This window comes from Dendroctonus ponderosae, unplaced genomic scaffold, assembly GCF_020466585.1.
Source record: "Dendroctonus ponderosae isolate FM_Combo_2020 unplaced genomic scaffold, Dpon_F_20191213v2 Dpon_F_20191213_1, whole genome shotgun sequence".
NCBI lineage: Eukaryota > Metazoa > Arthropoda > Insecta > Coleoptera > Curculionidae > Dendroctonus > Dendroctonus ponderosae.
This window is the reverse complement of record NW_026017110.1, coordinates 21,436,243-21,462,724: the sequence shown is the minus strand read 5'-3', so window position 1 is coordinate 21,462,724 and position 26,482 is coordinate 21,436,243. Positions and strand designations below refer to the sequence as shown.

At 33.7% G+C, this 26,482-nt stretch overlaps 1 protein-coding gene and 1 long non-coding RNA gene across 4 annotated transcripts in view; both read right to left on the bottom strand.

Moving 5' to 3' along the window:
* The window catches only part of LOC109538214 (homeobox protein abdominal-A homolog), a 47,275-nt gene extending 32,439 nt beyond the window's left edge, over nucleotides 1–14,836 (bottom strand). The window contains exons 1-2 of one of the 2 annotated variants that reach the window (XM_048669047.1): nucleotides 13,685–14,836; nucleotides 10,534–10,566 (exon numbers count right to left, since the gene is read on the bottom strand). In XM_048669047.1, the coding sequence (XP_048525004.1) occupies nucleotides 10,534–10,566; nucleotides 13,685–14,345 (694 nt within the window). In that variant the 5' untranslated portion in view covers nucleotides 14,346–14,836. Of the gene's footprint in view, nucleotides 1–10,521; nucleotides 10,567–13,684 lie in introns of both variants that reach the window. The other variant, XM_048669044.1, reaches the window with a different exon arrangement.
* A 4,200-nt stretch (nucleotides 14,837–19,036) lies between these two features.
* The window catches only part of LOC125505850, a 171,940-nt gene continuing 164,494 nt past the window's right edge, over nucleotides 19,037–26,482 (bottom strand). For both annotated transcript variants that reach the window (XR_007282476.1, XR_007282475.1), the window contains exon 4: nucleotides 19,037–19,517. This is a non-coding gene — a long non-coding RNA (uncharacterized LOC125505850). The remainder of the gene's footprint in view (nucleotides 19,518–26,482) is intronic.

Below are 26,482 nucleotides of genomic sequence, written 5' to 3'. Positions count from 1 at the left end.
TGCTTGAATTATTGACTTTGCTTTCATATTCTCCTTCGTTCTTTGATTCCTACGCCAATTGTTTTCAAAATTCACCATACCACATTTCTTCTCTACTACAAAGCATGATTCTCTCTGATTGTAAATGATTCTTTGAATTGATTATAATAGGATTCTCTTCTCTTACCCATCATGTTTTGAACATGCTCTGTCATTTCCATTTTTTTTTTCGGTTTACTCGATATCCCTCTAAGGATTTGTATGTGCTTTTCATATGTAAAGACGTTACTATTCCATTTGTGTATTTTATTCTTTTAAACAAAGTGATCAGAAGTTAAGACTTAGCCAAATGCGTCTTTAGCTTAGATCCCCATAAAAAGACAAAGGCGAATTTACAGGACGGATTCAAACTCCTTGATCAAATTTAGGATATGTATTGAAAATATATCTACGTGCAAAATTTTTATGACTTTAACTTCAAACAATCTTCAAAGAATGCTATGACAGAAAAACTGCCAAACCGTGAATATCGACCGTTGTCCGGCAGGACGAATGTAGAGTTTATTTTAAGATGGTTGTAAAAACGAATTCCAAATCAATAAATCAGATTGTACTGATGTTTATTCTTATTCAACTGACAGTCGCGACATTTATTTCGCTATTCTAGTTGCCACATACTTTCGAAAACAATTTATTACTTTTTTACGATGGCGTGGGATTCATTCCAAATGAGCTAAAAATAAAAACTTTAGCAATTCTTGAATTACCACACTGTGATAGTTTTCGAGAATTACATCTATTTTATGCGCATTGTTCGTACTACTAATAGAGCATGTTAGTGTGGAAAACAATATACCAAAAAGCAAATATGTCTTATGTGTTAAAATTCCGCAAATATGGTTAAGGTTATCAATTCCTACCTTGGTTAACGTGTCCAAAGTTTATTTTTTAAAGTAGGTATCCGAAAGAAGTTGTTTGAACTTGAAGAAACATTGTCGATTGTATGAAAGAAAATTTTAAATAGTCGTGCCCAACCGAAAAGATAAAATTAATTATTTGTGATTATTCAAAGCAGTAAAACCGACTGTCCAATAAGTGATTGGCAAATTTGCAGCTGAAATGTTGCAAGTTGTAACATTAAGCAATATTTTATTCCTTGATGTAAAATATGACTTTCAGCTTCCGCGGAAAGCCCCTTCAAGTGGACAAGAGATCGTCAGTTAAGGCATTATTGCACGTAGGGGAGTCATACAGGAAATTGCTGAAAGGGTAGCGCGGTTTAAGCATAGGCCGTTTTGACAGTTGTGGTAACTATATACGAGGACATCTCCATAAAATTAGCAACAGACAAAAGGGTCTGCCATTGTCATTGCGGGACGCAAATTGCCCCATAAACTTTAGAAAATACGGTTTATTGTTGAAGACGAAGATAAAGTTTTGGAGATATAGAGCCAATTTGCACTGTCAACAAATAAAAAACTCGCAGGAACATCCATGGTGGGCTTGTTATCGAGATGCTGTTACTCATTCAAGCAGAAGGCAGAAGTGTTTATGTAATTTTCAAATATTTTGATAATCTCAGTTTAATTAAATTTTTACAGTTTATATAAATGGTCGCCTACAAACCCATACTAAGCACAATTGCCCGATACTTGGAACACGGTTAGGAATTCGGAACGAGATCAAATTGTATATAAAATTAACCACTTAATTCATATTTGAAGTATTTTTTGAAACAATGACGGTCACCTTGTTCACAATAGTTCACAGTAGATAATATTCACATTTATTGAGAACAAGACAGTGAACCGATTCAAAATGTTCTGTTTGCCGCCTAGATAGCGTGGTGGCACTTAAAAACATTTTATTGCTCATTAACCGATAACACAATAATGTACAACTCAAAACATTATGTCCATTAAGTGTAATAAAATTATTTTTAAATGACTCTACTGATCTGCAACCTATGTTAATGCTGATCATTCAGTGTTCAAAGAAACGCCGATGAGATATCAGTTAATATTGATATTTATTTGCTCTTCGCAGAACTCGTGCATGGTGCATGTGACAATATTTTAAATGTGGATGGGAAGCGAAATATTCCCACGTCAATGGAAAATAATGAGTTTTTGAAAAATCAATATTTACTCAATAATAATGTGATTTAAAAAAATAGGACCTACTCAATCTACACTTATTGGCGTTATATCACATTTACATAGCGAAAACTGCATTAAGCAGGGTAAAAATGATAAATGGATTACTTGGAATCAGATAAGTACAACACAATTTCAGACTGAAAAATATTTGTCAATTATTCAAAAGGCTTTTTTCATATATTTTTTTAAAAAGCAAGTGAATGATATCGGAATTGATTGCCACAATGCCGATGAAAGGAAGAACGCCGATGAAAGGAAGAATTTTATAATATAAAATGTTTACATATAATAAAGGATGGTTTACTTTCGACTAATGAGTTAAATTAACTAAAGTGCAAAAACTGGATTATTTACTTGGACTTATTTTTTTAATTGCCACAGAGCCGCTGTGCTACGAGCACGTCGAGCTACTAAATACGTTTTATTTTAACTTTTGGATCTGAGAATGTTGTTTTGTTCTAAGCAATGTGAAGTTTTTGACAACCTAGCACTGGAAATCATAATTACACTATTGTTAAATTTTCTCTCAGGAATTTTATAATTCGAAAATAATTTAATAAGTCTTTAATACAATTGCTCATTTGAAGCTACGTTACAAAGTTCCAATGGTTCATAGACGCTATTATTTACTTTCTGTCTTCCCTTTAGTTAGTTAATCAATGTATGGTTTCTGACTTTTATACCAAAGTAATTTTCAGTGTGTTATTTAGGGATTACGTCCAAAGCAGTTCTTTACCGAATTCAAAACTGTCTAAATAAAACAGTTAGTTTTAAATTTGCAGATGCAAAAGATGTATCAGAAAATCAGAAATCACGAACTATGGCGATTTGATTGCAACATCTAGAATTCGAATTTGATCGTGGAATCCTACAAATTCGGCAGTTTCTGCGTAGAATACAAACATAAGATAAATACCAGTCCTTTTTATTTAAAACTTAATCTATCCCCTGTTGCACTCATAAGAAGAACAAATTTTGCGGAAGCAGAAGTCAACCTCAGTGAAAATAAAAATAGAGATAGCTCCAAAAAGTGTATACAAAAAGGAAAACTAAAAAGAGCAAATAGGTGACAACAACAGTGATCATAACAAGTTGCAGAAAAAACATGTTGAAGAGTTCAGATGGTTTACTGTGCCTCTTTTCTCGGTCAAATTCCGAGTAACGTGGATTCAGTGAAAAAAATGGAGGAATTGGGTTAATGAAAAATATGCTCATAAATAACGTTTCGAATTTTTTATTGTTTGAATTGCGATAGGGACGATCAAAGCAATTAATTATTTAGAGCTATCTATATTATAACGTGAGATTGTAAAGCTATGTCGAAAATACATACTATCACTTTATTTGACCGAAATTTTTCAAAAGTCACAGTTAAAAAAAATCATAAGTTACAAATGTTACATCTGTACCCGATCGCCCCTAAATTAAACTTTTTGGTCCCTCAACAAAATTTCTTGTATATTTCCTTTCCTAGAAAATAATACCAGAAAAATTAGCATCTATAGTAGGACGTTAACAAAACAACATAAACCAATTAGCACCTAATTAAAATTAGTCAAACAAAGCGGGTAATTTAATGTTATAGACGATGATGACATGTAACAAGCCATTAGAGCACTCGTTACAATCTGTTAGTAAACACAATCCGGGTTTTACTGGGTATTTAGGTGTACTTGATTACATGATTGCTGCTTTGAACCTTCCACACTTAACTGTTCTTGTTAAATTAATGTATTTCAGTTCAACTATCAAAGTTTAGCATTCTGGAAGACTAAATGCATTAGAGCGCACTGTGGCAACATCGACAATTTTGTAAAGCAAATGGCGAGGGGCTTGTGAGGGTGAGTGTGCGGATCGACGACCATAAAATACGTTGAAGAGGGCTCAAGAGACTTCCCAAGATAATGCAACATACAGGAAGAAGTAGAATTTGTGCATGCCACAGACGTACAGCACGTCCTTACTGAAAAGGGGCAGCCGATTTTATTTACGGCCAATGGGGTGAAGTATGGGATTTTTGCTCTTTACTTGCATATATTGCGTTATTGAAAGTGAAAATTGAGAATCATTTCGTATGCACAGCAGATCTTCCAGGTACAATTGAATTTGCAACTTAAACGCATCAGGTTAAGCCAAAAATAAAAATGTTCAATGTTGTCGCTTTTTTCATGTTAACAAAAAAAAATTATTGCATCTTAATAAAAAGGGGCCTTTTTGAAACACGACTTAAAATAATGTTTAGTGTCCCAGATGTTGAACACTGTGAATTTCCGAATATTCTCTTATTTTAAAGATATTAAAAGAAATGGTGCCTACAGTGTCCTTAGTAGGAAGACAATAACAGAGCAAATAAGCCTCAAGAACTCCACACTTATTATATTTCCTGTCCATATAAAGCGATAGACTTTTAGTCTGTGATAGCGATAAAGTTTGCTGGAGACGAAAATCCAAAATCAAAAAAATATGAAAAAACTTTTGAGCAAAATATAAACAAATTGTGCACCCAAGTACTAGGCATGCATATACTACGTCTAAAGTGGGTTATTCATATAAATGATAAATATCCAGGAACTGCGGATATATCCTGCACACGGGAGATATCTGTTCGCATCGGCTCTGTATAAATAGCTTTGGATAATTTATGATCGGCTTTGGATAGTGAAACTAACAAGACAGCTCTTAGATCTTTTTAAAAGAGTGCGAAAGAGTTTTAAATTTATAACAATCACTTCGTAGCTAAGCTAAGCATTTGTTGTGTCTAATAATTTTATTTAAGTTTTTAATGACTACTCAGATTTGGCGATTTGACACATTCTTTATTTATTATGCAAAATATCTAAACTCTAATAATATATTTTGACTAGCCGGCATTGTTTAACTGCCCGGTTATTCAAATTGAAACGCAAATATTTTTCAACTACTTCGTCTGTAGCAGAAGTGAGCAATTTTGTTTTCAGCATAACTGGTCTGTAACAATACAGAAAAGTGTCCAAAGTAAGCACGCAGTAAATATTATTTTTTGCACGGAACACAAAACCTCTCAAATCCACCTTCAGGGAAAAAAATCATAAATCTGGACCCGAGACTAAACGTGCCTGCAACACTAATCACCCACGCGTTTGTTTATTATTTTTCTTTCTTCTTTTTTGGGATTGTTGCAGCCGTATGTTGTCGATTTAATGGCCGGTTTGTATTTCTTCGACGTGTTTGAGGTGATTTACTGTATTTTTCACCGAACCCTTTTCCCTGGGTTGGTGTAAGTGCAAGCGGTCGGTGAACCTTGGTAGGTAGATATTAAATCAAGGATGTTTTATGTATGTATGATGCATAAAAAGTTTGTACTTATGTTAACGATTGTTTGATAAACCATACAAATAGTCCACCTGGAGATGTATGTAATTATTTTCTCAAAATGGTCTTGGTGATGTTCAAAATATGTATAAGTCAATTCCTTTCTAAATTAAGGTTGTAACCATGAATTTCCTTATAAAACCTACTCACAAGCAAAGCTCAAGGCTTCGATGGTAAAATGCCAGCATAATGAATATGTTACGAATTGCTACAATTTAATAACTAATAAGACATACTCCTACTCAATACTCCTGGATGAAGAAACGATTCAAATAACGGGGAACAAAAATACCTTAGTTTCAAGGCAATTAGCGCTTCAATGATATTTTACTATTAGGTAGACACAACATAAGTTAGTTAATAAAAAAGACAGAAGTACCGAACTACGGGAGTCTAAAGAAGAGGAAAATCATAAGTATAATAATAGTAATTACAATTGAGGCGCATTTAAAGAAATGGTTAGAAAGAGTGAGAAAAATAAACATAATAAAACAATATCCTAAATGAAATACAAATCAGACAGAAGCAAATATAAAAACGATGCATCAAGAAACGCAACACCGGATCATTTAAAGAACTTGGACGTCTGGCTAGCCGAATATTCTTTGCAAAAGCGGCGTGATATTGCCGTCTCCCAAAGTTCTTGACTGTAAAGAAAACTACGGTTATAGTAAGTTTGCCATCTGCTTTGATTATTTAAACATGTGTAAATTTCAGCAAATTATTAGTATGTGTCTATCGCGTCTCGCATATTGTGACGATTTTTCCAACTTTCCCAACACACAGTATCTTTTTGGGCGTAGTTTTTTCAGTTTTAAAATTCATCAGTAAAAAACACAAAATCTTAAAAAAACGACAACGTTCCGTTACTTAACGTATTCTAGTATGTGCTCTTTCATTAAATAATAGCATATGGAAATCTATTGTAAATTATATTTCAATTGATCAAGTCCGTTATAATAATTGAATTATTAATGGTCATATTAAATTGCAAAAACAAGATGTTGATGCTTTTCGACATTGAACCGCATTTGAGCACTCGGAATCCTGTAAATGCATTTCGCTGAATAATCATTAACTCTATTGACAAACTATATTTTTCACCATTGAAGGTTTGTTTATTATTAATAATAAACGCTACTTAATAGCATTATTTTAATTACGAATAATTGAAGGCCGATCTGAACTGAACTGAGAGATAAAAAAAACTTTACATATTTGACTAGACGAATTCAGTAGACCGTATAGTTTTTCATGTTAAATGTAATTTATTTGGGAGGGTTGAATGCAAGTAAACGTAAACGCAAAACTAATAAAAAAAACATTAATTTGATCGGTCTTCATAACTATATTCTTCTGGTGAAAATGAAATTAAAAAACGAATAATAAACAAAAATAGCAGACGGTTAAATGGTGCTTGAAAAGTTCAACTGATTTTCTGTTTGTAAAATAAAAAATCCATCCATTCATACCTGAGCGCTTAAACAAACAGCAAATACTTCAAAAAGTTAAACTTATTGGTTTCTTGGCCTCTGAATAATTGAGTGTTGTTTTCGACGGCGCCAGCTCATGCATCAGAATATGCATGCATGGTTTATGTCACTCTGAAGAGATTTGTGTTTTTTTATTTTACTCCCCGATTTAGACTCAATTAATTTCAGTGTGAGCACTCGTGCAGGCATGCCCTTTTCAAAGTGTCATGTTTGTTAAAGCAACCATAAAGAATGTCATGCTTTAAGAAGTCTCAAGTTTTGGCAAGCTCTTCTGGCCTCTCTAGAACACCGATATCTATGATTTGTGTCTCATCTGGAGTGAATGTTCATAAATATTATAGTCGGCATGTAATTATCGGAATTGCCACTGCTGCATCTGGTTCTAACTAGATCTAGAATATTATACAAGACAATTTCCAGGTTGATGATTACTTATGTTTTTTTGTGCAATTCTTCTCAGTAAAACGCTATTTACAAGCTTATTTTTCATGCAGATAATTCACACGGGGGGAGGCATCCTCGCTTAATATAATTTATGTTTCACATTAGATATAAAAAGAAAGATTATAATGTAATTGTAAATAACACCAGCACTTTAATAAAGAAAGTGGTATAATTAGGCAATTATTTAGCATAAATTGTAAATATCAAATTTATGTTTAGCTAAATTATTGACGAAAGCAACAATTAAATAAAATTGCAAGATCAAAACGCAGCTTCAATATACGCAATTTGCACTTTGAATAATGCGTACGAGTTGTCGCCTTAAGGTCGACGAGTTGCAATATTATGGAAGCTATAAACTTTACGGCTTAATTTAAAACGGCTTGAACATTGCAAAATCACTGCTGTGACGCAACTGTTATACGTGACACATAATTCGGATTCCTTACTGATTTTTCCTTCCACTTCAAGTAAAAGAATTTTCTTTGTCTTCTATTAAAACCCAATCAATTTAGTGACACAAGCTCTCAGATAACCATAAAACTAAAACATAAATCATCTCGTACCGAAACCACAAACTGACTGTTATATTAGTGAAAATAGCCGTTCAAATGTTTTATTTGTCGTAATCTGGTAATTCAAGATGGTGACTCGTGCTAATACAAAGCGTCGCATTATGGCCTGTTGACAAAAGTTATTTATAATAAAAATGTACGCTACTGGAATACAAGTTCATGGTCATTTAAATGCAGGATGCAAACGACGAGCTGCCCGCCTGAGTGGCAAGCTAACGAATAGTCATAATTTATCAATTACAATAGTTGGAAATGTGTGAATTTGTTTAAAAAATGGATTTCTAGGAACTGGATAACACTACTTACACAAAAATGTAGAATTCCAAATAACTCATTTAGAATTCATGAAGGATAATTATGTGCGCTCAGTAATTCGAAAGCTCGTGCTGAATTCTAAGCTCTGGCAAATCAATTTCGAATTAGTACGTACAACTGATTTTTGACTCCAAGCATTTACCGAAATTGCAACGGAATTCATTACTTAAAATCCAAATATTTTGACAAAATTCTAGAATAATAATAAGCCAGGTCACAGACTTTATGTCACGAAGTATTCTAAAATGGACCTGATGAACCTTTTATCAACCTTAAGGTCGATGACAAAGTGTTTTGTGGAAAAAAACATCGTAATCATATCTGACTTGTAGGTACCAGATCAATATAATTTGATTTGGATATACGAATTTCGATGAGAGAACGATTTATGAAGGACTTTTGAAAATGCACTCTGATATCTTCCGTTTGAAATCGGATGAATTGGCTGAAAAAGCATGAATTTTTGCATTTATTTTCATATTCCAGTTTTTTTGGCAAGCAAGATATTTCATATAGCGTAATTTATATGTTAAGTCATAAACATATTTCTATCACAACACGTAAATTCGTCTGATATAACAGTAGTACGATAACGATAATCAGTATAAATCGATAGAGGTTGATAAATTTCCGTAGAACCGCTCATAGTGGATTTTAAAGGACATGAACAAGTTAAATCCATTCAGTTCAGTCGCTCGAATCTACTAATTTTTTATTGATTTTCTGGATTTAACAGTTAATAGTCCGGACGGTTAAATTTTGATTTGTACCAGGAGTGGAATAGTGATAAGTGTAGGATAGTAGATCGCAAAAAACCAGTTCTATTCCAAATAAAAATTTACCTCAATCGACAACTACAGACAACAGATGAAATACAACGTTGATATAATTTTCGAACTATTACTATCAACCTGCAATATTAATACATATTTATTGCTGACTTGAAAACGCCCTTCTTCTATTTCATCTATTGAATCTTTTGTTGAAAACGACAACAAATACAAATTAATTAGGAAACTTTTCATTTGAGGATTCATTTCGCTCGAAAACGTATGGTTATTAGAAAAAAGAGTAATTCGGTCATTAATAACTAATTAGAAACAGTTGTTCTGTGCAAATGCGTGAAAGGACGTTTTGTACATTAGTATCTGTTTCAACCATATAAAGCTTATCCAAAATGCACCTACTTGTTGGAGAAATTTAAAATAATACGCATTACGCTTAATTTTCTTGAAATTATTATGTGATAAAGGATTATTGGAATTTAAAGATAAAGTTTAACTAAAAATGATTGAATTTTTTGATTGATTTATTGAATTGGTCTCAGCGTGTTGTACCACACTGACCAGGAATTAAACCTTTCAAATTCCTTACACATTATTAATTCATTCTACTGCATTTACACTGATTAAATCTTTAATTTATCCTAATTTAGCCCACATATCGCTAGCAATCCTTGAGGAACTTTCAGTGTTTTGTTGGACGGCAGTAAAACGAAACAATGTCAACGACACAAAAAATATCGATTACACAGAAATCTTATTCTTCTAGTCTTTGTGCACGTGGCAATCTCAAGTTTGTATGATTCTTTTTCATATTTTTATGGGCTTTTGTTGTCGCATGTCATATAAACAAATTTCCAAATAACCGTTGAATGTTGCAGTTGAAATCAGAAAATTCATTTAGCTTAGTGTCTGGACACATTGGATTGATCTGGATTATCTATAAATATTTTATGATACGGATTTCGAGCGTAATACAGTTTCATAACACCGACAATGAATACTTTCAGTTTCTAAGAAGGTATTGAACGTGTGTTGAATGCCCTTGAGAGCAATGATACGTAACTGTAGGATACCTTTTAGAAGACATTTATATCAATAATTCATGCATACCTACACGACCATGTCTGGGAAAAACAGATAAATCACATTTCTGTATATTACAGCAAACGGTCTTAGTTTCTCTCAATTATTGGGAAATAGTAGACCAAACTTATCAAGCTTTAACATACACTTGCGGTAGCAAAATCATGTTATCATTGTAAAATATTGTGGCAACGAATCTCGAATCTGTTTTTGCTTATTTTCTCGATTATGTCATTTAAAATAAATATCAATTAAAGCAATTAATTGCAATTGAATGGAATATAGAAATCAAACTAAAACTAAACTAAACTAAAATAAGAAAATGAAAAATATGTACCATTGTACTCACCACAGACGACCCGATCAAAGGGACTCATCCAGTCTAAAAAAAATGTATAACATTAATACATCGAATACAACTTTGCTTATGTGCCTTCAACTACAACTATTCCAAACATTTTTCATATAAAAAATAATTCATTTTAAAACGATAATTTATAACAATTAGCAAAGTGAGTCATTCCAATAAAACCTATCCTATTAGAGCAATTATTCTCAACAAGTGATAGTTGATTGGAATAGTCAAAGCACTGCGGTCACCATTTAATTTGTTATTCCGTTCATCTGTTCCAAATAATATCTTACAAGCAAGGGCTAATTTATTTAAATGACCCATTTATTTCAACAATTATTTAGCCATAAATCGTTATTTAAGAGGCAATTTAGATTTGTATAATGCAAACATAAATTGTGTGCCGACAACATTACTCATTGCCCGTTGTATTGTAGGTACAACACTATAATCTCTTAATTAAAGTAGGGATTTGGTTGAAGACAGACAGTAGCCGAAGCTGAATTTGACCAGAAGGCTGCTTAAAATCTGGATTTTGAACGCATAGTATTTTCTGTGAAATATTATTCTACGATGGATTCTAAGCGTCAAAAACTGTGTAAAAATCCACTCTACCCCGTTCACAAATAGGCAGCAGCTCCAAAATACATAAAACCTTTACTACCGTTTAAAACGAATTAATTGTCGAAATGGTTACAGTTAAGAAAAATGGCGATAAAAAGCTGCCACAGAAGTTAGTGTATAAATATTGGCCAATAAAAAGATTGTAAAACATTCTTAAGTGCCCATAAACTTTTACCTCAATAAAAATTGTTTGTTTATGGTGAAATCATCTAAGTTTTTATGCTCCACTAAGCGCATCTGAATATGCTCATAATTTCACTGTAAAAGGGGGTTAAAATTCACTTTAAGGGCCAAATCACGCAGCTAAAGGTAGAAAAATCGGAATGAAAAAGTAATTTTCATATGAGAATGAGACTAGATCACAGCAAGATGCACTTATCTCGGTCAAAACCCTGATAACAAATATCAATTAATAAAACATAATTTGTATATGGAAATTCGGGACAAAACTGGCAGAAGAACGATCAAAAATATTCAAACCTATGATGAGTACAACTTTCATTCAACTGAAGTCCCGGTAAAATATTTAAAGTAGTCAATAGTTTCAGTTTTTCGTAAAATATACAAGCTGGTATGATAATTTGGATAACGCAACACGCTTTATCTATTCGTTGGCTAAATAATTGCTTATTAATGGCGGCAATTCTTCAGAAAGGGAATTTAAATCAAACTATATTAGAACTAACCAGATATGAAATTTTATAGTGTTCTTAATAGCTTGCTTTACATAGTCAACCAAAAAATAAATATATACACATATGTACATAAATAGAGAGCGTGTCAATGCGTTTAGAGACTGATGAGTTTCTTTCTCATTCATTCTGCAGCTGACCAGCAACATTAAAACAATTTAAATTCGATTTTTTAGTGCTAAAGATAAGGGAAGGCAAAAGAAAGAATTAATTGGTAGATAATTTTTAACATTTTACGATCAATAAACATGGATTTACAGCTGCCGAAAATATATCTGGAAAACGGTCATTAGATATTTTTTATTGGAACAAAACTGTTTTTGTGGTCCGAACGATGTGGGTCAGGTCGCTAAACATCTATTCACACCGATCGATAATAGAATCAAAAATCAATATGGTTTAGTATCGAAAAATTTTACGATATAAATTAGAGATGAAGTTGTGCATATGTGAATTAAAAAGTGAATGGAAATTAGGAAGCCATCAATATACCGGGTGATTTTTTTGTTCTGAAACAGCTGTATTTCGAAAAAAGTTATGCTTCTGCTTACACAAAGATAAATATCCTAATGATTTCTCCGATGATTGAAGTTCTCCTACTTCAATTCGAGAATTTCAAAGAGCCAATTATAGTTTTTGTAGCGGAATTAAATAAACACTCCAAAAATTGAGAATCCTATTTTACATAATAAATTTTTGGGTTTTGCGAGAGAAGGCGCTGGACTGGACTAATTTTAATTAGATTAGATTTTTTAATTTAATTTTTAATTAGATTAGATTAGAAAATTTTTCAGATAATTTTTTAAAAACGTACATGAAGCGAGAATCATTCAGAATTCGTAGACTATGTGAATCTCAGTAGTTGTGTTGTCGTCTACAAAAAAATTATTGTTAATCAAAACATATGTCTTGTCGTGACTCAAATAAATCCATTTGGATATTTAAAATTTTAGGGCCAGGTTTGAAGTTTTTTAGGATTCTTTTACAATTCTTAGTGTTTCGTTAGTAGATTAAAAATAAATCGAATCGATCACAAATTAATGTTTCAGATCGAATATTTCCCGTTTTGGATAGGTATTATGCGAATCCCTCGTCAAACCTCGTCAAATATTATGCTTTTTGAACACAAAAAAATATTTTTCAAAAATTTACTTTTTATCCGAAATATTCCTTTCGCGGGATCACGTTTTTTCAAATATTTTGGTGATTGAGGATATTAAAAGGCAACCGGTAATTTAAGCATAGGTAATTATCATAAATTTTTCTTCGAATTTCCCTTTTCAGATGACGCACTAAGAAAAAAGAATTTTAAAACAGAAACGCTAATTGCTTGACCTCAAGCTAATAGAATGCAAATGAAATTTTTTGCGCTGCGTTAAAACTTCTAGTGCGCATGTCTGATTTATCTGTAAGGGTTGAAGCTGCATAAATTTACGCGAAACCATCATTTGACACAGACCATTTCATTTTAAATATTTGCAGGCAAAATGTTGCATGCTTAAAGACCATAAAAAAATTCCTGCGAGCGCTGCCTGCGATTTATACATATGTATTAGCGACTGCAGCCTATGCGACGGAAAGCTTGCTGTTACTATTGGTTGGGATGCCATCGCTTCTTCGTTTGTGGGATTAGTAGTTATTAGTACCTAAGTATCTAGCTAAAGTTATGATCACTATAATTAAACCTTTAAAATGTTTGGAATAGTGCTTCAATTGAAAATCTCAACGAATACCAATAGATCAGATCTGCTTGTTGTGATGATCTCAAATATATTAATTCGCAGTGATTTAGCTGATATAATTGGTATCAGTTGGTATTATTGTTTACATACCTGTGATTGACATCCAAGGATATCGGGGAATATCAGGAATCGGCTGTCCTCCAGGAGCCGTCGGCTGTGAGCATGAGTTTAATGGGTCAACAACCGCGCTGGCAGCTTGGTGATAAAACTGAGCTGCGACAGCCATTGAAGCTGAAGCAGCGCTGACTGAACTAGCTGCAGACACCGCCGCACCATTCTGGTGATGGTGTCCCAATGTGTAATTTACCATTGAATCTGTGGGTGCCACATTGCCTGTCAGCCCGGCCGTGTATCTGCATGATTTATCTGCTGCAGCATCTACAGCGGCAGCGGCAGCCAAAGCGGCTGAACTGGCGCTTGAGGCAAATCCTCCAGGTACCATTGATCCGGTAGCTGCTGCAGCGTTAAATGCAGCTACCGCTTGCTGCTGATGGTGATGGTGAGCTGCAGCTGTGGCAGCTGACACGTATGGGTACATTCTGGAAGCTGGAGATGTAGACGAAGCGCTGCTGTTGGAGTGTTGGGGCGAGGAACCACTTGGAGAACCGGCGGACGAACTGTAATTAACAACGGAAGCTAGACTAGCTTCGATTGAAGATGTATTGACCGGGGACGTTTGGAACAAATGCTGATGCTGGAATTGCTGATGGTACTTCGGGAGCATGCTATCAATGATGAATTTGGAACTCATCGCTTTGGGGGCTGATCACTGCACCCGCACCGCGCACTGATTACCATAGTCCATCGGAACGTTAGCAATTTCGCGCCGCGCTGTTTTACGACCGCCGGCACTCGTTTAACCCAGAGTGTTTTCTTACGCGTCCTTCTCCTCTACTTCTTCGAATCCTTTATGACCCATGTATGTGCAGTCTATAGCCCTCTATGCCTTATCCGCGGTACTAGAGATCGTAATGGCGCACCCCTCCATGAGGCGCCAATCGGAGCAGGTGCGGCCCGAGCCAATGGCAACACTGCGCAAAACATGCGGCCCGACCTGCCTGCCTTCGCCACGCCGTCCGGATCATCCTGCTGCTGCATGCTGCTGCCGCTTCTACCGTGGCTGGATTTCAACCGGTTAAGCGTCTGATACTGCACGATTCGCACACGTTTTCATCTAATTGTTGCTGCAATCTCCATTATCAGTCCAATAAGTAATTAGGAACATGATAGCCGATTCCGCTCTGGCAGATACATGGGTTTTTCGCGAATGTCTCTTATCTGAGTAATTTCGTTTAATTTCCACACATTTGAATTTCTAATTAGGTACTCACTGCGCCATTATATTCTAATGCCTTTCGCATTAATTAATTAATTGCATTCATAGAATAATTTCGCAACCCTGAGCACCCAGCCAATTAAAATAATGTGTTTTTCAGAGTTATTTAAGTAACAGAGAACAATATGTTAAAGTCAATAACCAAATAAGTTCTTCACTAAACATTAAGATGGGCATTCCACAGGGAACAATTTTGGGGCCCATTTTGTTTATAACCTATATTGATTCTCTGCTGGGGTAAAACATGAATGGCAAGATTGTATCCTATGCTGATGACACAGCATTGATCTTTTCAGGGGTTTCGGGGGATGGGGTTAGAAGGAAGGCAATGGACGGGATGGATGTGGTAAAACAATGGCTGGATTCACATAAATTATCACTAAATGTCACGAAAACCCATTTTATCCCGTTCAGTATAACAACGGCTAATAGGCCACATTTTAGCCTGGTTAGCCAAATAAACCGAGACCTTGAAATTAAGGCTTTGTCAAAGGTAAAATATCTAGGAATCATAGTGGACCAAAATTTGAAATTGATAGAACATGTACACTATTTGACAGGCAAACTTCGAGGACTCATTCATAAGTTCTATGGTCTTCGAGATTTTTTGGACAGAAAACTACTCATACCAGTATTCAAATCGTTAGTAGAATCATTGCTTAGACATGGCCTTATAATATAGGGTGGAGCTTATGAATCTAATTTTAGACCATTAAAAGTTGTTCAAAATTATATTTTAAGAATAATTTACAGAAAGGACAAACTATATCCTACTAGAGAGTTGTATAACAAATAAATTAGCGACATATCATTGCTATACATACATTCAGCATGCTCATTTACCCATAAGAACAAAAGTACTCAAACATATGTAAAACATAACCACAACACAAGACAAATAGCTAACAACTTTCTTGCTCTACCTGAAAAAAATAATCGAACAATTCATCTTAAGTTTCTTAATTGTGTAGCCCCAAAATTGTATAATTCATTGCCAAGTATAAAAAGATCAATAAATAACTTCAATTTGTTTAATAAAAAATCCAGAGAATATATTACTATACACAGGAGCACATTTGTTCAGATACTTTCTCAAAAGTTGAGTTCTCGGGAAAATGATTTAAGTGCTAGTTTTAGGTATGAATCTACATGTACGGTATGCTATGTGGATTTCTGTTGATTGTAAATTGACAAATAATTTTCTGTTTACATATATATTTTTAATAAATTTTGAATTCGAATTTGTTTAGTGTGTATCAAATTACTAATCAAGGTACAACATCAAGGGTTCAAATAGGCCTAGAATCATCAGGATTTTTTTTATTTGCTAAGTAGTTCTTCTAAAGACAAAAACAGTCAAAATGTTTAAACCGTTAACAAAAAAGGTACAGTTTGTGATTATTAGAATCAACTTTTCAATCACATATTTTATTTTATTCTGCAGTGCACACCGAACCGCACTAGTGCTGAAAATGGTCCCTAAACAGTCGCGGAACGAAAGAATCTTTATATCGATATGTTCTTTTTCCTCATTTTTTCCTTTTCCTCATCTCTTTCAGTAAAACACCCGTCGATCGTTCAATAAACGGTTGAATATACATGGTGGGCAAAAATAATTACTGACGTTATCTGACACGTGACTCGTAAGGGTGATTATAATTATTATAATAATATAGCTATTATTATTCATTAGAAGTGTAGGTACAGGGTGATTGATTGAACTTTGGCTATCCCGTTTGTGCATCTAATTTGAAAATTAGAGAAAATGTTAAATGCAAAAGATGTCGATATTAAAGTCTAGTTTAGTCTAAGATAGTCCTAATTGATACAGGGTATCTCAAATTCAAGTGCGAGTCCAAACTATGATAATCACAAACAATACAAACTAAAATAATTGCAATTGATACAGGTTGCCCCACATTCAAATGGTGGACCATTTTTTAAAATAGAATGGTGCACTTTTTATTGCATATTCGAAGGATACGCAAAATTATATTCGCTTCTCGGATACAAATTTTCCATATTGACCTGCAAGTGTTTTTGAATTAATAACCGTTTAATTATTCGGCGGCCGTTCCATTTAAAAAAATGCGTTTGGTCCGTCACTTGAATTTCAGACACCTTGTAGCAATTGTTATTATCTTAAAATAAACTGGCTCTTAATATCTACAACTTTTGCCTCTAATATATTGTTCTAAATTTCAAAATGATGTAAATATCAGTCTCAAACTAATCTAATCTCAATCTCGAATTAGATGCAAAAACGAGATGGTCATAGTTCGCTCAATATTGGTTATTAACACAAAAATTGTTCAATATCAATATCCAATAGGCCTAGAATTATACGAATAGCTCGAAAATGTAATAAAAGTACGGTATTCTATAAGAAAAATTGTAATTTTGGTCTGTTTCTTGAATTTGAGATACCCTGTATCGATTGTTACTATCTTAAAATAAACTAGACGTTAATCTCTACAGCTTTTATATTTAACATTTTTCTCTAAATTTCAAATTAGATCTTCAAATGGCGTGGCCAAAGTTCAATCAGTAACCCTGTACATATGTGTTCGGAATTTATTTTTTAATCAGATGAGTGATTCAAAATTGATGACTAAAAACTTGAAAAAAGCTTATTTCAGCGCTCTCTATATCCGAAGCGAGGCAACTGAAAGAGATTTTTCACATCATATACGGGCATTATTCTAACATGTTCTATCGATTCCTGAAATCATCAAGATTAAACCTAGATCACCCTGTATAGTAAATCAATACCTATTTTTCAAAATGGCTGAATTACAAGTATTCCTACTGACTGAATACAGGAATAATTAATATTGTCCTATTTTAATTGAACTTCTGTCATTGGATCCACTCATCCTGAATAAACCTCTAAAAATTAGCCAATTTGCTTAAATAATTTCCAGGAAATTACTTTAAATAATTTTTTTTTGAGTACTTTATACGAAAATACGTTTTTGTCAACGGATACGTCCATCCTTTATTGTACATCCTAAGAGCACAAGGTAGAAGATGTTTCCTTGAATCGTAGCTCATTAAGCCTATAGACATTCAATGAAAAGTAACTGCAAGCATTTTTATTTAATAATTATTAAATTATCTTACTACTAATTTTAAGTTTAATTTATCTATTAAATATGTTGATCAAATTTGCTGCAAATTTAAGTGAGTAAGTATATTCCAAATATTATTATTTCTTGTCCCGTCCAAAGATTTTTTCCAAACTGGTTTAGGTATTAAAAAGAACTTGCTGAGTGCAAGACGTTTTTTCTTCCTTTTGCTTGATTTATTTCTCTTGCGGCAATTTTTCTTGAACTTTCCAGTCGCTTTGTGACGATGACTTCACATGATGTGCACGATAAAGTGGAACTGTGTAAATTGGTATCTACTTTTCCACTAAACATTTCTTTTCTCATGTTTTTTTTAGTTTCCCTTTTTTTCCTTTAAGAAAACGTGAACCTATATGAAGCCCTACGAATAATTTAGGTATTGACAAACTACAGAGAGTAAAATGCTACTGATAATATCAATCACTGCGCATTTTAAAGAAAGTTAACTTTCTTTCTGAGGTTGAAAAAGAAACCTTCTACGTGTGGCATTCAAGCTAGTGATTGATCAGAAACCAAAAGTCTGTTCAAACAATGGTGGCATTTTACGGGTAGAGTTAGAGCTGTCTGTTCACGCAGTCACTCTACTTTAACCTGACCACTGCATTGCAAACTGCAAGCAGAACAAATAATTCACTTTGATCTACCAAGTCCAAATAGAGTAGGAATCTCATCGCGCCATCTACTCTAAATGCGTGCAACTTTTGCTGATATGCAAGGAAATCGGCAGGTTCTGGCCACCAGATCAAAAAGGAAACAAAAGCTTCAGATTTGGGGCGCAGCCCAGACCCAGACTTCAGAACAGGTATGTATTCGGAAAAATGTCAGATTTCAACGAAATTGTTTCTTATAATCTGCTACTGAATTTAACAGTAATCGAGAGAAAAACGCCAGTTGAAGTGGTGTTTTACTTTATCAACTCAGCTCAACAGAAAGTTGTATTATAGCATATATGTATATAGTATATATGTATATGTAATAAAGTGTTCAATACTGCCAGATTTGAAAACCTGAAATCTTAATTGCTTTGCCTGCATGAATCCAGTCGGTTGTAAGGAGGTTCAAATTTAAAAAAAGAGTTCTTGCGGCTTAACCAAATTCAAAATAGTACTCTCTAAATATTTGGGGTATCTGGGGTATTAAATTGCTGAAAGCTGAAGACACCCCTGACCTGATCGTATGCACAATAAGTAGATAGCATTCGACCTCTCTAGTTTTATCTAAACACCGCCCGTGGCGATTGTCACTTTAGTCGTGTTTTACTGGTCCGAAATATGCCATAACGCCGACGTAAAGACTTACTCGCCTCCACCATTTCACAAAAAAATGGGCCCTTTGCTCTTGTTTTAAATTACCCAGCGGTCATCAATTTTATGGGCACCCCCATGGCGTTGTGGCTTTGATAATGATTATTATGGGTCTAAAGACTTACCTTTGCAGCCGGACCATGCCGAAGATTTACCTGAAACGGAAAAACTTGTATTAATTTAAAACGGTCAGTCAGAAATGGTGTTATTTATTTATATAGTAACTGCTGTTAATTAATAGCTATTGCACAGTCGAAGTGATTATGGTACAATTAACTAAAGTTTAGCAAGCATTAATGTTAATATTAATGTCAAGTTATAAGGAAGCAAACATTTGAGATATTTAGATACTTATTTGCGATGTTCGTGGAGATGGCCTACCTCTGGATTATTTGATTTCGAATTTTAAACTTTTTAATCATAAAAGTGGCTCTAGAGAAACACCCAGAAAGTGTTTATTTGGGATGTATAGAGCGATATAGGATTATCTAAAAAACTACTTTTTTAAAGTTTTTCCAAAATATTTACACAATTTACAGGGTGATGCCACGTCTAGTGATCTAGTGATGCAAATAAGTAGTCGATTTTTTATAATCGAGATTTCCAGAGTTAACTAATAGCTCGCATTTAAAAATCGAAATAATGATTCGATTCATTTAATCAAATTAAAAATGTCTTTGACACTGTTGACCGAATTCGATAAAAATCCCAATTTCGATATGTTGAGCTAGACACATCAAGTGATATAAGAGATACCAATCAATCTTGTAAGAATTTATACAAGTAGAAGTCATCAATTGTTCTTGCAGTTCTTTTATACCACATTTTCGTCAATCCTGTGCGAACCAGAGAAAAACAACTACTAGTTCACTCAAAAAAAGAAACTTTCGTCTTAGTTCGATATTAAGAATTATTTTTCATTGATTATCTATGTGGCTTTTGGGTTTCAAAAAAATCTTTCGTTTTTCTTACTCGTTTTTAATTTGAATTGCTTGGTCCTAAGGGCATGCGTCACATTACGTCCAGCTTTAATATCGGAAAATTCATGTTTGTTGTTTCTTTCCCTCTAACCAAACTAACCCAAGACCAGTTAGGTAATGTGCTGGCAAATCGTCTCGTCTTACATTTATTTGAGTGTATTTAACCGCATATTTCTCTTCCTCTTTGTGAAGATGAATTCGACTGTCGTGGTGAAATTAATACAATTAGTTTGATTCATCCCATAATCGAATACCTAATTCAAATAAGTTAATTTCAGAGGTTACAAATGAACTTCACCTGATTTCACAACGTCAGTTTTCATTGCTAGCAATAATGCCTAAATCTTATATCGTAGCTTGATATTAAAGAAAAATATGTAATTTGCCAATGACCATTTTGAGCTAGTTTAAAATACTGCTTAATGGCAAAGTTGGGATTGCATGGGTAAGAAGGTCTCCCAGAAATAAACTCAAATTTTAAATGACGTGAAAAGTAACGTTAAGTTTGTAGTTGTAAATGTAGCTTGGTTAATTAAGTTTTGTTTCTATCGATTCTAAAATAAATAAAAACATTTGTTTTATTCTTCAAGACTGAGGCGTTTTCGATCATTATTATATTTGTCTCAGAGAAGTTTTAAGTTCAGTAAAAAATGTTTGCAATTGTCTATTTAATCGAAACAATACCCACGGCACTGTAAACAAAGTTTAATTTAAATTAATTGTTAAAAATGTCTATTTGGTGACAAATTTGATTAAGATTCCAGCAACTATTGAAATATAAAACATTATAACTTTTAAACGAACTTTTATCACCTTCATATCCTAAAACATATCGGAGCAGAATGATTTTATATGCAGAATGAAATATGGAGGAACACCTATCATAAAACACGCTGTATTATTCAACGAATATCAAGCCTGAATTAATCAATACAAATAAAATGGATTTTTAAACTATGTGGCAATTGGTTGGTATACAGAAAATCAAGACATCGCAAATAAATATCATCCGTGATAATCAAAACTCAAACAAGCTCATGAAATCAGAACCATCAATTGCAAGTCGTTGCCTATCTTCAAAACGACTAAATATAACACAGTTTTACACAAACGACACTTAACGAATTTATTACTCAAATAGTAGCAGGCAATATATTTTATACGACATTCTAAATGGCCAATAAACCTTTATATTACCCAATAATAATAATCTGTTTGTCGTTTTACAACCGCAAAGTTTCACGCCATTTTGCATTAGGGTATCATCCATTCTTGTACCTCTGTGTATGCGTTAGTTACAATTTTTTTTTCTAAATTGTAAATTTCCATATACACTTTTCATGACGTTAAATATTTTTCTGTCAACAGGAAATGTATCCCATGTGCCCTTCTAGAACTTTTTGACGTAAACTCATCCTTTTTGAGGATTTGGAGATTGACAAGTCAAAAGCAAGAGTATAACAAAATGTAATCTAACTCGACACGTTGGTGTTTAATTTTAGTATTACTTTAATAAATTATAACATAAACTATTTGGAATGAGATTCTCCCTAAATTTATAATGATCCCGTCGAGACGAAAACCTCGCCAAAGCCAGAAAGGTTTCTGACCCCAGCGCATTTTGCTAATGGCAGCATTTGGAGGATTGTTTATGCGTGCGTTAATGTCGAGATATTCAAGAGGATTGTCTTAGACTTACGGTAATAGGTTGTTTGTCTTTAGAAACTCTGATATCGACCCCAAAATGGAAAGTCTCATTTGCTCTGTGGGTGTTCCAGCCACAAACGAATACACTTTACATTTACATGGATTTTATCATTTCAGCTTCGAGATTTTTTACATCGGAAAATAGCTTTGCGTCATATAATTTAGTTGTGCTGCAACTGAAAAGTTAACAAATCTATGCATCTTGGAGCTGTTGAAGATACTAATCGACATCGGCATGAGGAATCGAAAGATAATTCGAAAATGTACTTCAAAACGAACGATGCTCGGTAAAATTAAGGCACGCCAAATGAATTAGTTAGAAGAAAATTAATAAGTACATATATTTATATAATAAAAAGTTATTTTTGTACCCGGCTCTTTGTCGTATCGAGTAGTGTGAATACTAAAATAAATATAAATAAATTTTAAAAAAATTTCTGACTTCTAAAAGTCAGAAAAACGTTATTGCTATACGTCGTTCCAAACAAAAAACGTAGACTTTCTAGGACGGTGGATGCTGGACAACTACAGCAGCAGTAAAAGTAGGTCCTTTTGCTGCAGCTCAATTTCCTTAAGGGGCTTAATTTCCTATTTAGATTATTTTTATGTGAGATCGTGCTTGCTGAGAGTCCATGTCATCACAACGTTTTGTCAGTCTTGTGAGACTTTTTTTAATAAACCCTTTTTAATGTGACATGATTTTTAAACTTTCGAGAAAAAATATCGTGCTCCATTTGAAGGAAAAACTGCTTTTTGAGCTTCACCTATTTCTGCAAGCTCTATTTCGGCTCTAGAACTACAGATTCAGCATGAAAATTGCACGTTCTGCTCCTAATACCACGGCAAACTATTGTGCTCTTCACTATAAAAATAATTGCAATAACACATGAATAAGTACATACAAGTTAAAGCTGGATTTATAGTCGATGTAACTTAAAACGTAAGAAAAAAGCGAACTAATTTAAAGTTGACGTAAGACGTAACAGTTAATGCTAGCTTATAGACGTTATTTTATTATAACGTTTTCTCGCTACGATGGTAGAGATGAAGCTGAACCAACGGGATCCCAGAGTACACAAAAACATTATGGAATCGCTCAAAAAGTGAGGAAAATGTAATAATGTTGCTGTTCGTGTTGAACACGTAAACTATGATTCTCAAATGTTGGTAGCACATGACGGAATTTGGTTGTAAAAAACGGAGAAAAAAAGTTCAAATCGTTACTGAAAATATTTTCTGGGTCGTTTCCGGAACTTGAGCCCTTTTCTTTGACTTTTGAATTTGAGGAAATACCATCGAAACCCATATTTACTTGATTACACTACATTCTTCATGTACTCACACGTATTTGTCCCACATAAGTAAAACCAAAAAGTATTCATATATACAAGTTATCTCTTAGGTGAAACCCAAATTCAGTACAAAGAAGCAAAAAGTTACAATTTACTGAATACGCCCAGGATATATTTGCGGTGCATGCTCTAAGACAAATATCTTTTTAAAACTGGAACTAATCAAAACTAAAATTATCAATCCAAACTTCTGAAATCATCAAAAAAAATTTGAAGTATTGACTGCGTCGCACATTTTATTACTGACTATATGGCAAACTGCGACTAAATAGCTGATGAAAAAGTATTATAGATCTTTATCCATTAATTTAAGTATTCAAATGCTCCGAGCCACTGACTCGAGTTTTAATTTTCTCTGATATGAAATCAAAACTTTTACACGAAAACAATCAGAAAACCGATAAGAAAGTATCGTAATATTTAGATCCTTCGTGTTCTATGTAGATATTTTAATTTCCTTCCGCAAAAATCCCCTATATGCACCATTCGAACATCCCAACAAATATCAGCTTCCATAGATGAAACATTTTGATTCTCCCAATCTCTTCTGGTCAAGGATGGATCAATAGTCACCCTTCAATAGGACTCCCGTACTCCGCCATCTATTCACATCAGTCGGAAGCTCACAAGGGTGAAAATAGGAAAGTTACATTGGTGTAGGGTGGATTTCTGCTTAGTAGTGGTGAGGTTGCAATATTGATCACTTCAGAGGGAATATATATCGATTTCTGTTTAAAGTCATTAGCTTCTGATTAAACACCAGGAGAGTTTTGGTTTGTTAATAAAGCCCGTTTCAATATCCTGATTAAACTTAATAAAATGATGTTTTAATGTTGATTCAGGCAAATTTGTTTTTCTAGCATGCATAGCATTTTTTGAAGCGTAACTTTTTACACGAGGTGAAGAAATTGCTTGAAATTCCCTAGTTAAATTAAAAAGGCAATATATGTGTAGCATAAATTTACATTTACGTGTTGACTGTGCATTTATTTAATCAATTATAGCCCCTTTAACCGGGAATAAAATAGCTTTTTCAAACGCAACGATGTTGAACATTGTTGGCTTTTTTAAATCAGACTTATTATAATTAAAATTGTTAATTAATCAATTAGTGGAAAACATGAATTATACCATTTATAAAGCAAATAAATAAAGCAAAGTTTGTCATAGAAGAACTGAAGTTGAAACTGAAACGTGTGTAGGAGAATAAACAAATAATTGTGCTTTTTCCTTTATAAATATATAAGTAGTAAAAATCAGACATGTTCTTGGTTACACTTTTTGAACCAGAAGGGGCCCCACTGTCAATTTACGTTATTTGAATAAAATTGACTCAGAAAGTGTTAAAGCTTGAATAACATAAACCGCGTTATCCACCTTGACAGATCTGGCCTTCCAGATACAAAAAGGTTTAGGACAGTTCACGCAACGTTCAAAGCCAAACAAAGAATTTCGGAAGAAAGAGGTTGAATGTATTATGGAAACAGAAAGTGAATAGCTTATTATATCAGGTAATGTCTGAGCCTGATAACTGATTTAAGGTGTCCTTGCCTTTGACTATTTCCTCATTGTTGTTAAGATTCACTCTCAACTGGTTCTTCTTGGCCGGAATGGTAAAGGGTTAGTTGTGTGTAAACACTCAGGTTGTGCAGTGCTTTGATGGCTATGGGTAAAAGTGGTGAAATTCTAACGGATGATAATTTTTCGTCAGTTAATCATTGTGGAATTTCGATACGTTGTAAGTATCAAAATCAAAATCATGTCCTTCAAAATGCGCTAAGTAGACAGTCCGTTGATAACTCGAATGGCGCCATCGAAGTAATGGGCACTATGGTACTCTCTGCTGAACTGATAAAGAATCTCACGTCAAACAGACGTATTTTGGGTAAGTTTATACCTTTATAAGCAGTTCAGCTTACAAATTAATATTGGTGACATCAATTGCAGTGATTATTGATAGTTTTAAGCTTTCAGGTAAATGTATTGAAGGATTATGAATGATGAATGAAGGTAATAAATTTTGTCTGACACTTCACTTGCTATTCTCCCTGAGCTTCAAGAGAGTTTGATAATTTGCCATTTCTTTCGGCTCTCGTTTCTTTCAGTATACTGACTATAGTTAAAGTATTCATCATTTTAAGCCACTTGTTAATTGTCTTTAAAGCACCAGCATCGTCGTCAAGCTTTCCGAAACAAGTGTAAACTTCAACGTGATATATACAGTGAAACTTTGTCAAACACCAGATATTTTATATGTCTTAAAAGCTGTTGAAATTACTTACATCTATGACAAAAGTTAGAACGTAAACGTAAAGGAGTCGATAGTCATAAACATTGCGCAACACGGCAGGTGTCAGTAGAAAGTTGCAAGTTATAAAGTTTCAACGGAAGCAACTTTTTCAATTTTCTCACGTAGTAACGCAAGTGGATTGCAGCAGTCTTTTAAGTTCTGAAGTAAGGCATCGATGGAAACGTTGCGACATCCACTGAAAGCACTGTACTTGTGACGGCCATTTGTATAGATTTTGCTCGGAAAAATTCTGCAGAGTTGTCTTAGACTGAAATTTATCTACAATTGCTTTATTCCAAAATAAAACAATATGCTTTTTCCATTACCATGGCCTGAATTGAATGAACCGCTAAATATTATAGTTTGTTAATCAACTTATCAATTGATAATCCAGCTAAAGTCCGACGTTTTCTTATCTGAGGAACGTTATCATTGAAAGTCATGCACTATTTGCTAAATACTACATCATTAATGTACAAGTAGTAAACTAGCAGTGTGACAAGAAGCTTGAATCTTTCGAATTACCGAAGGCTTTTTTGATCCAGTGAATAATGCAATTATTACAATCTGCTTCTTATGCTTACGAATAAAGACGTTAGTTTTGGATTGAAATTTTAGTTAAATAAGTTACGGATAAAAATTTCGACGTTTTGAGTCCCCACAGAAATACACATTAGGAGCCCTGTTTTGTGAAATTTGATTTAAAAATATTCCAGTTTTCGTAGGTACAAAACGGAAATAATAAATATTAGGTACTTGTCTGTCTACCTGGTGGCTGCGAACTTTAAAAA